The following is a 14,224-nucleotide window of genomic DNA, read 5'->3' on the forward strand; positions in this document are numbered from 1 at the left end:
TCTCTCTCTCTCTCTCTCTCTCTCTCTCTCTCTCTCTCTCTCTCTCTCTCTCTCTCTCTCTCTCTCCCCACTTCCACTAATCCAGATGCATTGGTTCTATTCAACATCTAAAAAGCAAATTTGGCAAAGATTATTTACTCGAAATAAAAGTGAAGGAACCTGGACAAGTGAGACATCTCCATGAAGAGATTCTGAAACTTTTTCCAAGAGCAGCACGGCAAGAAAGGTATGGAAAGCTATTTCCTATGGTGGCAAAAGTAAACTCACTCTTCTCTTCAGTTTTTCTTGCTTCCTAGAGTGTCAAAGGGGAAAAAACAATGCTTTTTAAGCATAAGTATGCATTTTAAACACAGGTATGCCAGAATTTTTCTAAATTAATTTAATATTATTTTGAATTCAAGTACTTCTAAGCTTAAAGAAAGAAATGTCCTTGAGAAATTTTGAATTAACATTTATTGCAATCTTGAACAAGAAAAAGGCCATGTATGTGAAAACATAGTTTTAATTAAATGTTATTACAACAAATAAAACAATGGTCACTTCAAAACTGCTCAATTCCTTCTTGACCACTCCCCTCATGTGTTCTTCAGAAGTAATCAGAGGGACCTCCCTGAGATCCCAATCTTTTCCGAATGGAAAAAAAAAATGATCTTAACTATACAAGAAGTATTAAGCTCAGTTACCCCATTAATCCATATTCTCTAGGAGTATATGAGGTCCTTTTTCTTTAATCTCTTTGGGATACAGAGATAGTAGTGGTATTGCTAGATCAAAGGGCAAGCATAGTTTTAAAGATTTAGGAATAGTTGCATATTGTTCTCCTGAATTGTTGGACTAGCTCACTACTCCACCAATAGTTCATTAGTATACCTATTTTTCCTCATCCCCATCAGCATTTTTCAATTCTGATTAGTGTCAAATGGTACCTCAGAGTTTTTTAATTTGCATTTCTCTAATCATTACTGAGTTAGTATATTTCTTCATGTGAATATAGAGAGCTTTGGTTTCTTCTTCTGAAAACTGCCTGTTTACAACCTTTAACCACTTATCAATTTGGAAATAGCTCTTATTTTTATGTTTGATTCATTTCTATGCTAAGCATAAATTTGAAAAATGAAGTCTTTATGAAATTATCTTGATATAGAAATTCTATATTAATTCATTATCTATGGTAACTTTTAGCAAAATATAATTTCTCTGATTATCTCTCTTCATTAGGTCTGTTTTTGCTTTTGCTTTGTCTGGAATCATGATTGCTATCCCTGCCCTTTTTACTTCAACTAAAGAATAACAGATTGTACTCCAATCCTTTATTTTAACCATGTGTGTTTTTCTGTTTCAAGTGTTTGTCTTGTAAACAACATATTGTTTGATTTGGGTCTCTAATCCATTTTACTATCATTTCCCTCTATTTTATGATTGAGGTCATGCCACTCATATTCACAGTTGTGATTTTCCAACCATGTTTTTCCCTCCAATCCACTTTCTTCAAAAGGTTTTATTGCTTTATTTCTTCCCTTAATCTTCTCTCCCTTTTACCCTCTTAGGTAAGTTAGAGTTTATACACAACTGAACATGGATACCTCCTAACTTACCCTTCCCCCTTTTCCCAGTTTGTCCTTCTTTTTCACTCACTTTTTTGGAGATCAGCCCAACATAATTGATATACACCCATGTTCTCTGACTATGTAAAGTCCTTTTAAATGTCTTCATAATGATAAAGTACTTAATAGTTATATGTATCATTTCTCTTAGGAATGTAAACATTGAACCCCTTACACTTACTATTTTGTGTTTGGTTTTTTTTTTTTTTTTTTTTTGCTTCCCTTGAGTCATATGTTTGAATGTCAGATTTTTCTATTCAGCTTTAGTCTTTTCATCAAGAATGCTTGAAAACCCTCTATTTTGTTAAATAAAGATATTTTCTAGATATTTTCATTGAGTATAGATACATTATTTACATATTTTCCCTGAACAGATTATATTCAGCCTAACAGATTACATTCAGTTATACTTTAGTTAACTTTGATTATAATCCTAACTCTTTGGCCTTCTGGAATATCATACTTCAAGCTCCCTGTTCCTTTAATTTGGAAGCCAGTAAATCTTGTGTGATCCTGGCTCTGGCTCCACAATATTTAAACTATTTCTTTCTTACTGCTTGAAGTATTTCCTTTTTAATATGGGATCTCTGGGACTTAGCTATAATATTCCTGCGAGTTTTCATTCTCTTTCATGAAGTCATTATTGAATTCTTTCCATTTGTTTTACCCTCTATATCTAAGATATCAGATCAATTTTCCTTGATAATTTCTTGAAATGTGATGTCTAGGCTCTTTCTTTGATCATGACTTTCATTTAATCCAATAACTTTTAAATTATCTCTTTTCAATCTATTTTCCAGGTCAGTTTCTTTTCTAAAGATATATTTTACATTTTCTTCTATTCTTTAAGTCTTTTAACTGTCTTTTTTTATTTCTTGCTGTCTAATGCATCTTAATGTCTCATTAGCCCAATTCTAATTTTAAGGAATTATTTACTACATTGATGTACATAACTGTATCATGTTAATTACTATATTTTGTTATATTAATTACTACAAAATTAATTTCTGTACTTTCTTTTCTATAGTTCTTTTCTTCAATTAATTTTGTGCCTCTTTTATCATTAAGTAAACTCTATTCTTTAAAGTATTGTTTTCTTCCATATTCTTTTATGCCTCCTTTACCAAGCTGCTAAATCTCTTTTCATAATTTTCTTGAATCACTCTCATTTCCCCTTAAAATTTTCCTCTACCATTCATCTCTTTCTTTAACATTTCCAGGAATTGTTGTCTTATGTTCAATCAGCATTTTTCTTTAAAACTTTTTATGTAGCTATTTTACATTATTTTCTAATTCTGAGTTCATGTTTTAGTCTTCTCTGCCTCAAGAGTAGCTTTTTATGGTTGGTTATTTTTGTTGTTGCTTGCATATTTTTCTATCCTATATCTTGAATTTGAATTTTATGTTAAAGTTGGGCTCTGTTTACCGGGAGGTAAAGAGGTATATATGCCAATCTTTAGCTTTTTTTATGCTGCTCTTCTAAGAGTTAGTTTTGGGATTCTCAAAGTTTTGCATGTTTCCAAGGTGAGGTGATCCTTGGAGAAGTATGATGACTGATTTGCCGATCTACCTAGGAAAGATCCTTGATTCCCTGCAACTACAAGCACTAGTTCTTTTCTTTGCTTTAGAACTGAGACCACACACCTGCTCATTTGTGATCCACCACAAACACTTTTCTTTGCCCTGAAATACAACCTAAAACTTCTTATGGACACTAGAGTTGACTTTTGTACCTACTGCTAAGAAAGGGTCCCCTGTAACCTATTTCTTATCAGTTTAAACCCTGTTACTACCTCTGAGTAGAGAGCTACATAAGCCACTGCTATTTCTGCTGCTTTTTGCTGTGGTAATGTATACACAGGTGTACCTGCACTCTGGTCTCCACTTCAGTATTAGAAACCTCCCCTGCTGATCTAAGTCTTCTTATGCAATAAAAATGCCAAACTTTAATCTTTTGTTGGAGGAAAAGTTAATAGGATTCAACTGGGTTGCTGACTACAATCTTCCTTCTTGGACTCATGCAGAATTATGTTTTTTAATAAAAAATTAAATATAAAAGATTTTCAAAATTGCATTAAAATAGGCATTTTACCAATCCAAATTCACCAAACTACTGAAATATATCCATAAACACTTTGGGTTCCTTGGATTCCACATTAACAATTTTTTTCTTAAAAATGATAGGAAGTTATTAGAAATTAATAAATTAGGGAACAATATGGTCAATCCTGTGGTTTAGGAAAATCACTTTGGCATGTTGCATTTAAGAAAGGTTAAATTGGGGAAAGAATTCCCAAGAGGTGAGGAAGTCCTGAATTGTAGAAAAAAGGGACTACAACTGAGAGATTTTTTAATTTAACTAAATGTATAATATTTAAAATAAAATTCAGTATGGGGAGAGTGAGAGTAAAACAATCAGAATGAAACCTCAGTGAATGGAAGAGTGTCGGTGCTTTAGACAGTAATAGATTTGAAGGAGGTGATTGGTTTAGGAAATATAATTAGTTCTATTTCAAGATTGCTGAATTAGTGATGTCTACAAGATAACAAATTGATAAAATATAGAGAAAACAAAGAAGAAAAACTGGTATGGACCCTCGGGTGACATGTATTAAGATCTAGCAGAAGAAATAGAAAAGTAGCTGTAAGAGAAGTAGAAGGAAAACCAAAAGAGAACAGTATCAAGAAAATCTAGGGAGGAGAGTCCACAGAATAACATGATTCAATAGTGTTGAATATTAAAAAATGTTCCAGAATGATGAGTGGGAAAGGACAACTAAGACTGACAGTGAATGGAACACTTTGAAGAGGGCAAATTCAGTTGAATGATATGATGAGAAGTCAGACTGCAGAGAATGAGAAGGAAATTAAAGAAGAGAAACTGGATGCACCAAATATAGATTAGGTCAAAATTTCTTCTCCCACCCTTTTCCTTTTATTCTCTTATTATACTATAGTGTTTTTTCTTTTCCCTTTTCTATGGTTTTCTCTTTCCTTATTCATTACCACTTTTTGGATTTTTTTTAAACCTTACCTTCCATCTTAGCATCAATAATATATATTGGTTTCCAGGTAGAAGAGTGGTAAGGCTTAGGCAATGAGGATTAAGTGACTTCCCCAGGGTCACACAGCCAATTCCCCTCTGACTTCCATCTCCCTAGGAGTTATAGATCCTCTTACATAGTAATTTTGTCCCACAGAATACATTAATTCACTTGTAATGGGAATGAGGATCTATATCACTTTAATTCTGTTCCTCTACTGTCAATTGTCCAATTTACATTTGCTTATATCTGTCATGATGGTATTTCTTTGTTTTTATTTATTTTACCTTTTCAGTCACTCACTTTGTATTTTAAAAAAATAATTTCATATCCCTTTTCTCATTACATATTCTTTTCCTTGGTAATTATACTTATTTTCTTATGTTTCTGTTGCTTCAGGTGTTTGAAAATTGGATATTCTGCTCACATCTGAGATATTTTTGGAAGGGAAGTCTTAAATTCTTCTTTTTGTTACTTCTTCAGCTTTATGCTTGTTGACTAAGCTAAAGTTTTAAGAGTACATCATTTTGGGCAGCTATAAGGAATAATCTTATTTTTAGATTTTCCTTTCAAAAATAAATTGAAGAGCCTTATTTTGAATTATTGAAGAATTTATTGTCATTAAAATGGTTACATTTAACTACCAATGTCTTGAACTTTGAAGCATGTTGTTATTGTTTTGTTTTGTTTTGCTTTTTCTTTGAATCAATTTTGGATGGTTTTGACTGATTATTTTCTTTATTCAAAAGTTCTGAGAAGTTTTCATGTTTTATTTTCTTTATTATGGTGTTCAAATTTCTTAATTTATCATGTTGTGGGGGCACATTCATGGTCCTTAAGTTATATAGATATAGATATAGATATAGATGTAGATGTAGATATAGATATAGATATAGATATAGATATAGATATAGATATAGATATAGATATAGATATAGATATAGATATAGATATAGATATACACACACACTCCTAAATGCAATGTCAACTGATTTCATAGGGGTCATATGTTTTTACTGCTGGCTTTTATTCTACAATATTTCCTCCACTAAAGAATCTTCATATTTCACATATGTTAGTCTCTTAGACTTTTTTTTTGAGAAACTCTCAACCCTACATGTAACTTTTTTCACAAATCTGCTAAATGAGGTTTTTATTATCATACTGAGAGCTATACATTCTGACATTTATTCTTAATTTCTTATGGATTTAATTTCTCTTTTGAAATATTTTGAAAAAAACACATTTTGAAATTCTTTATTATTTTATGCATTCTTTTGGATTTCATGGGGTTCTTTATTTCATCTGGTTAATTTTCTTTATCTGGTAATATTTGTTAAGAGAGCTTTATAAATCTTTGATGGGGTTAAGTACTATGTCTTCCTTCTAGTTTTAGGATCCTCTCTATTGATTTGTTATTTCTGCCCTGGATTTTAATTGAGCTTTCTTCTTCTTGAAAACTTTTGTGTTTCAGCATTTTTTTTCCTTTATATTTATCCATCACTTTCTGACTCCCCCTCCAGTTCTGGTGAACTCATCACTTAGCCTGCACTGAAAATCAACTCCTTTTTTCCAAGCTGGAAGGTTTAGGTTTCATTAGAATTAGTTTCTGCCTTGAATAGCCTATTGAGTAACAGGACTGGAACTAACTGGGTTTCAGATCTCTTTCCTTCAGACCCTGTGGAATAATGTACACTGACACCCTGTTTGAGTTCCGCTTAGTTTTTCTCTTTTCCTCAATCTAGGCAGAATTGATGGCACTTCCTTTTACCAGGATTGAGGGAAAGGCATTCCATATATTTGGAGTTCTCTAACCTAGGAATTGCCACAGGTCAAAGGAAATATACTTCCCTTACTTCCTACCTCCTTCACGTTACTATATAAGAATTCATATTGGGCTACAATGTGAACGTGGCAGCCAGTCAGGGGATTAGATGTGCTGGCAAAGTCTGTGCAGCAAGCGGGGATACCAATATGAAACCTGGGTTGAATGCCTGCATTGGTATATACATCTTTTCCAGGAGCACAGACGATGGTGGGAGTGGGATGATGAGTGAAGGCTTCAAGGATTAGTTTTACTTAGTTTTAATTCATAAGAATTTTACCTTGCTAAGGTGTTATCTCTCTGTCTCTATATGCGACTCTTTCTGGTTCTCTCTCTCTCTCTCTCTCTCTCTCTCTCTCTCTATCTATCTATCTATCTCTCGCTATCTCTCTGTCTGTGTCTCTCTCTCTATCTGTCCCTTTCTTTATCTCTGACTGTCTCTCTATCTCTCTCTCTCTTTCCCCCTAAGTATTCAGATTTAATTGTATTGTATCTGGTAACTATATTTTTTGGCTTTGTTTTTAGAGAATTAGTGGGATCTAGAGAAATTATTGAATACATAATTTTTTCAGTCAGAAAAGGATTATTGTTGAATTCTCCAATATTTGAGCAAATTAGCACTCTGAATTCTCTTCCAACTCTGAATTAGTGATTCTATGATCCATGATATCATTGAAGCATTCCTTCTGGCAGTGGAGTGGTAAACGTTAAACAGTTGGCTGCCTAGGAAGGGAAATGTCCAAATAATACAACTTTAAGTTTAATCCACATAATTGACATTTTATCCATCACTTTCTTAAGTATAAGATAATCAATGAAATGACAAATCAAACTCTAATTAAACTGATTTATTAGATGTAAATCTTCATAGTGAATATGTAATAATCAACTCTCTTAAGTCAGTTTGATGTGATTTCTGATCACCTTTTATGTTCTAAATTGATGAAGTCTCTGAATCACCTATGGCTTCTAATCTTTTGCAGTTCTTGTCATATTGTTGTTGAAATCAAATTAAGATTATTCTAAAACTTTACTACACTTAATAAGAATCCTATTCCTTAGTTTTATATGTTAACCTGGCAATTCAGCCTATAAGGGAAAGAAAGAAACAAGGGAGAAGTGACATAGAAGATGAGATATTGTATATTGAGGGAGTAATTGTGTTAATCCGTAAGTCCTATAAAGACATTGAGTTCATGGCTGTGTGGATAAAGTTCAAACTATTCAATAAGAAGTACAGCATGCAAGGAATTGTGCTGAATTCTTGAGACTTCAAGAATAATAAACATAATCCATCCTCTGTAGGAAGAGGGCAAAGAAACAGGGGCAGACTGTTTTTAGAAAGGGAGATGTGATGGGCAAATACTTAAAGTAATAGGTATGTGAATTATCTTTGAATTATAGTTACTTTGTCAACAAGACTAAATAGTTTTGCTAAAATTTTATTATTTCTTATAGCTATTGCTCTTTTTTTTTAACATTTTGTCATATCCTCCATAGCTTGTGGCTAAAAGAAAAAAAATTTTCCTCTTTCTCCGACCAGGTATTCCTCCTTGATGGTCTATAAATTGCCTGTAGAAGATGTGCATCCTCTTTCTCAGGCTTTTTCTAAATTAGAAGCAGGTAAGAGTGATCACTTTCAAAATGAGTTGCTAATAGAAACAATTAACAATTCTATTTAATAAATAACAACGAGGAGACAACATATCAAAATTTTGGGGGTGTAGCCAAAGTGATAGTTCAGGGGAAATTTATATCTACATATGCTTACATCAACATGTAGAGAAAGATCAAATCAATTAATTGGACATGCAACTTAAAAAACAAATTAAAAACCTCCAATTAAATACCAAAATGGAAATCCTAAGAATCAAGGGAGAACTGAATAAAATTGAAAGTAAGAAAGCCATTGAACTAATAAATAAAACAAAGTTGGCTTTATGAAAAAATAAATTTAATTAATTAATAATTGTTTAATTTGATTTAAAAAAGAAAGAAAACCAAATTACCAGCATCAAAAATGAAAAAGGTGAAATCACTACCGATAAAGAAGAAATTAAGTAAGTTATTGGGAGTTATTTTGCCCAATTAATCTGACAGTCTAAGTGAAATAGATGAATATCTGCAAAAATATAAACTACCCAGATTAACAACCCAATCACAGAAAAAGAAATTGAACAAACCATCAAAGAACTCCCAAAGAAAAAGGTCCCAGGACTAGATCGATTCACTAGTGAAGTCTATCAAACATTCAAAGAACATCTAACTTGAATTCCACATTAACTATTTAGAAATAGAAGGGGAGAGATTCTTTTTCTGGCACAAATAGAAATAGAAGGGGAAAAATTCTTTTTCTGGCACAAATATGGTACTGATACCTAAACAAGGAAGAGCTAAAACAGAGGGGAGAAAAACTATAGACATCTCCCTAATGAACATTGTTGCAACAATTTTAAATAAAATACTAGAAAGAAGATTACAGCCTTATATGACAAGAATCATACACTATGATAAGGTGAGTTTTATGCCAGAAATGCAAGGATGGTTCAATATTAGGAAAACCGTCAGCATCATTAACCATTTCAGTAACAAAACCAACAAAAATAACATGATTATTTCAATAGATGCAGTAAAAGCATTTGACAAGATATAGCACTTATTCCTTATTTGGAAAAAAATTATAAACATTAGAATAAAGGGAACCTTACTCAAAGTGAGAAATGGCATCTATCTAAAACTATCAGCAAACATCTGTAATAGGATAGACTAAAACTATTCCCAAAAAAATCAGGGTAAGTCAAGGATGCCCATTATCACCACTCTTATTTAATATTGTACTAGAAATGCTATAACAATAAGCAGAAAAAGAAATTGAAGATATTAGAATAGGCAATGAAGAAATGAAGTTATTACTCTTTGCAGATATGATAGTGTATCTAGAGAATCCTGAAGAATCAACAACAAAAAAAAAACCCTAATAGAAATAATTAACAATGTCAGCAAAGTCACAGAATACAAAATGAACACACATAAGTCATTAGCATTTCTATTTACCACCAACAAAAACCAAAGGTTACAGATCGAAAGGGAAATTCCATTTAAAAAAATTTAGACAATATAAAATATTGGTGATATACTTACCAAAACAAAACCAGCAACTATATGAACAAAATTACAAGACATTCTTCACACAAATAAAATCAGACATAAATAATTGGAAAAACATTAACTGAACATGGATAGGCTGAGCCAATATAGTGAAAATGACAATACCACCTAAATTAATTTATATATTCATTGACATACCAATGAGCTACCCAAGAATTATTTCATAAGACTAGAAAAAATAGCATCAAAGTTCATCTGGAAGAACAAAAGGCCAGAAATATCAAGAGAATTGATGGGCAAAAAGTATGAAAGAAGGAGGCCTGGCTGTTCCAGATATCAAACTATACTATAAAGCATTAATCATCAAAACAATCTGGTACTGGCTAAGAAATAATGGTGAACCAATGGCATTTAATGTCCACTGCAACTTAGTGTTCAATAAACCCAAAGACCCCAGCTTTGGGAAAAGGACTCACTATTTTAAAAAAACTGCTGGGAAAACTGGAAAGCATTATGGCAGAGTTTAGGAATGGACTAAAATCTCACATCATACACTAGGATAAAGTCAAAATAGATACTTGATGTGTTAATAAAGGGTGAGACCATAAACAAATTAAAACATGGAAAAGTTGGGGCAGCTGTGTAGCTCAGTGGATTGAGAGTCAGGCCTAGAGATGGGAGGTCCTAGGTTCAAATTCAGCCTCAGACACTTCCCAGCTGTGTGACCCTGGGCAAGTCACTTGACCCCCATTGCCCACCCTTACCACTCTTCCACCTATGAGCCAATACACAGAAGTTAAGGGTTTAAAAAAAAGAACATGGAAAAATTTACTTGTCAGATTTATGGATAAGGTAAGAATTTATGATCAAAGTAGATAAAGAGAACAACATGTAAAATGAAATAGATAGTTTTGACTACATTAAATTAAAAAGGAGTTGTACAAACAAAACCAATGCAAACGAGATTAGAAGGATAATTAAAATGGAAAAAATTTTAAAGCAAGTGCTTCTCACAAAAGTCTCATTTATCAAATACAAAGAGAGCTGAGTCAAATTCACAATAATACAAAGCATTTCCCAATTTGAAAAAAAATGGTCAAAGGATATGAACAGACAGTTCTCAGCAGAAGAAATTAAAACTATCCATAGTCATATGAAGAAATGCTCCAAATCACGATTGAATACAGAAACAAATTAAAATAATCTGAAATGTCAACTCATACTACCAGATTGACTAACATGACCAAAAATGGAAATAATAACTTTTGGAGAGGATGTGGGAAAATTGCTACTCTGATACATTTGTTGGTAGAACTGTGAACTGATCCAACCATTCTGGAGAGTAATATGGAACAAGGCCACAAAACTATGTATATTCTTTGATCCAGCAATACCACTATTGGGACTATATTTCAAAGAATCTGAGATAAGTGGAAAGGAACTACGTTTACCAAAATATTTTAGCAACTCTTTTTGTAGTGGCAAAGAATTGGAAACAAACTATTCACCACCATAGGAGGGAGAAAAATTTGAATTTTAAAATGTCAAACTACTGTCAAAAATGTTTCTTCATGTAACTTAAAAAACTAAAAAGAAAAGAAAAAAATGAGTTTCAACAGAGCAATGACAACCTCCCAAATAGAATCAATGCAACAATTATTTGAGGAAACTAAACCGATTCCTTGCATGACTTGAGGGACTTGCATTTCTTATTGTTGAGTTAGACAGTTTCTCAAGGGTGGTCTAGTTCAGTGTAATACACATAAGATAACTGAATAGTATATTTTTAATTAGCTATTTTAAAAGTCAAACATTAACTAGGATACTTTGTTATATTTTTCTTCAACTACATACTGACTTTTGTTTTATCCTTTGATTTTAAGACATATTATTTATTTGTAGTTATTGGTATTAGACTCTGACTTGGGGAAAAATACTTAGATAAAAACTATTTGAACTGCTAACATAAATTCATTCCTGTTTAGCTAAGCATACCTTCAATCTGGAGGAATACAGTCTCTCTCAGTCCACTTTGGAACAGGTGTGTTTTCTTTTTTTCCTTTTTTTTAATATTATTTTTTAGCCTTTAGTCGGTCTTAGAATTAGTACTAGATATTGGTTCCAAGGCAGAACATGTATTATTTTTCTTAAAGACTTTCTTTCTGACATGCAACTGTTGTTTAGTCTTTTCATTTATATCTAATTCTTCATAATCCCATTTAGAATTTTCTTGACAAAAATCTGAAGTGGTTTGCCATTTCTTTCTCTAGGTCATCTTACATATGAGGCAGACAGGGTTAAGTGACTTGCCCAGGGTCATACAGCTAGTTCTGAGACCATATCTGAACTCAGATATTCCTGACTCCAGGCCCCATGCTCCATCCACTGTGCCACCTAGCTACCCCGCCATGCAACTATGTGTGACTAATTTGGTGAACATTCTTACCTTGAGACCACAGACAAGCATGCTTTTATTTAACTAATCAATTAATTGGTTAAAGATACTCTCTCCACTATTATACAAAAAATACTTTCTGGTCATTCATATCTGTTTCCTGCTTCACCAAACTTTATCTCTTCAGATGAATGGACAAGAAGGAACCCTTAATCACCCAAGTTCAAATTATTTTGGCATAAAATGAAATATGGATATGAATCATTGAAGAGTTATAGGAAATTTGTTTGACCTGCATCCATCTAGTTCTGAAAAGCTTTCAAATTAAACCTAACATTTATATATTTTTCTTTCTTTCCTTCTTTCTCTGATTCTTTCTTTCTTTTAATATTCATTCATTCACTTATTTATATATTTGTTCAATTATACATCCATTCATACATGTATGCATTCATTAATTTATTTCCTTATAGATGTAGATAAGTATATTATATGTGTATATGTTATATATTTACTTACATGCTTGCATTATTCACTAATTTGCTTATTGTCACATAAAATCCATTTTTCTATGACCATAAGGTTATATTCTATAAGTACTACTTATAGAAGCCATCAAATGCTTCACTCTTATGGAATAGTCTGGCCAATAATCTTGAAATCTCCTGGAGATTACTCTCCCAGTTTGTTGTTATTGTTTGCTCTGGAAAGTCATGGAAGAAACAGAAAAAGGGATGTAGGGAGGCTTTTTATGGTCAGTGACTGTAAGCACTAGAAAGAAGAAGACATGAAGGTAAGAAGTAGCCTAACTACTCTCTCTTTCTCACAGCCAATTTCTCTTTAAATTATCATAATTTTTGTCCAGGTCAAGGGAGAATAAAAAGAAGAAAATAATAACAATAAAACTGACAATCATAAGCATTTTAAGATTTGCAAAGCTCTTTGTTTATATGATAATATCTAGCATTCTTATTATACTTTAAGGTTTCTAAAGTCTTATTTAATTTGAGCCTTGCAAGAATCAAAGAGGTAGAACCTGGAAATGTTATTATCCTCATTTTATAGATAAGAAAATTGAGTTTCAGAAAAATTAAATGCCTTGCTCATAGTCATACAGTTAGTGTCAGAGGCAAAATTTAAACCCAAGTTTTCCTGATTACAAATTATACATCTATTGCTAAGAGACTTCTCATAATAGCATAATTCAAATAAATAGCAGGATGAACTATGGACACCAATTACATAGGTAAGTCATATGAGATAAAAATATCATTTGTAATATGCTTTGCAAGTCTCAAATTATTTTGTAATTGCTAGCCATAATGATAATAATATTTTTGTTGTTATTCTCTGAACTCTTCTCATTAAATGGGTGGTAAAGAAACTAAATTGCTACCCCATTCTTCTCTTTCCTCCCCAATTTTCCCATAAAGGTCTTCCTAGAGTTGTCAAAGGAACAGGAGCTGGGAGATTTTGAAGAGGAATTGGATACAAATATAAAATGGAAACTCCTCCCCCAGGAAGAACCTTAGAGGTCTAGACGTGCTAAGTCTATGTATAAGATCTCATGACCCTTTATGTTAACACATTTTTGGTTTTCATCCCATATATTATCTCAGAAATGTTAATCCAAATTTTAAAGTATATTTTACATTTACATAGCGATTGGTTAAACTTGTAATAACTCTTTGCTAGAATAAGCAGCTTTTTTTAATTTCAAAAAATTGGAAACTGAAGGGTTGTCCATCATTTGGGAAATGGATGAAAAGTGTTATATGTTTGTAATGAAATACTATTGAGCCTTAAGGAATGATGAACAGGATGAGTTTGGAAAAACCTGAAAAGATTTATGTGAAATAATGCAAAGTGAAGTGAGAAGAGCAGGGAGAATGATGTATACAATAACAGAAATATTGCATAACGAACAACTACAAAGGACTGTCATCATCAACAAAGCAAGTCTCCAAGATAAGGCAAATTTTGAGTTTCTAGAGAATATGGCATGGGGCAAAAACAGTAGGATGTGTAGGATGGTGCCAGCTAATTAGCAATTGCAATGGCAGGGGTCTACTCCCTGGGACTGAATAATAATCATGATCATTTCGATCACTAACTCATTGGCTTGCTTTAAAAGTGCCTTAACAGAATTTGGTGCTGCCCTGGGATTGGGCCAATTTATTCACAAGAGACTCATGATGAAATTACTATCCATAGTCAAAAGGGACTGTTGGAGACTGAGTGTAGATCA

At 32.5% G+C, this 14,224-nt stretch overlaps 1 protein-coding gene across 1 annotated transcript in view; it reads left to right on the forward strand.

Annotated features, from left to right (window-relative positions):
* The window catches only part of LOC123245328 (ABC-type organic anion transporter ABCA8-like), a 114,015-nt gene extending 100,259 nt beyond the window's left edge, over positions 1–13,756 (forward strand). The window contains exons 37-40 of the mRNA XM_044674176.1: positions 86–226; positions 8,017–8,096; positions 11,567–11,622; positions 13,410–13,756. Coding sequence (XP_044530111.1) covers positions 86–226; positions 8,017–8,096; positions 11,567–11,622; positions 13,410–13,508 — 376 coding nt within the window. The 3' untranslated portion in view covers positions 13,509–13,756. The remainder of the gene's footprint in view (positions 1–85; positions 227–8,016; positions 8,097–11,566; positions 11,623–13,409) is intronic.
* Positions 13,757–14,224: the final 468 nt, after the last annotated feature.

The sequence above is a fragment of the Gracilinanus agilis genome, chromosome 4, assembly GCF_016433145.1.
Source record: "Gracilinanus agilis isolate LMUSP501 chromosome 4, AgileGrace, whole genome shotgun sequence".
Taxonomy (NCBI): Eukaryota; Metazoa; Chordata; class Mammalia; order Didelphimorphia; family Didelphidae; genus Gracilinanus; species Gracilinanus agilis.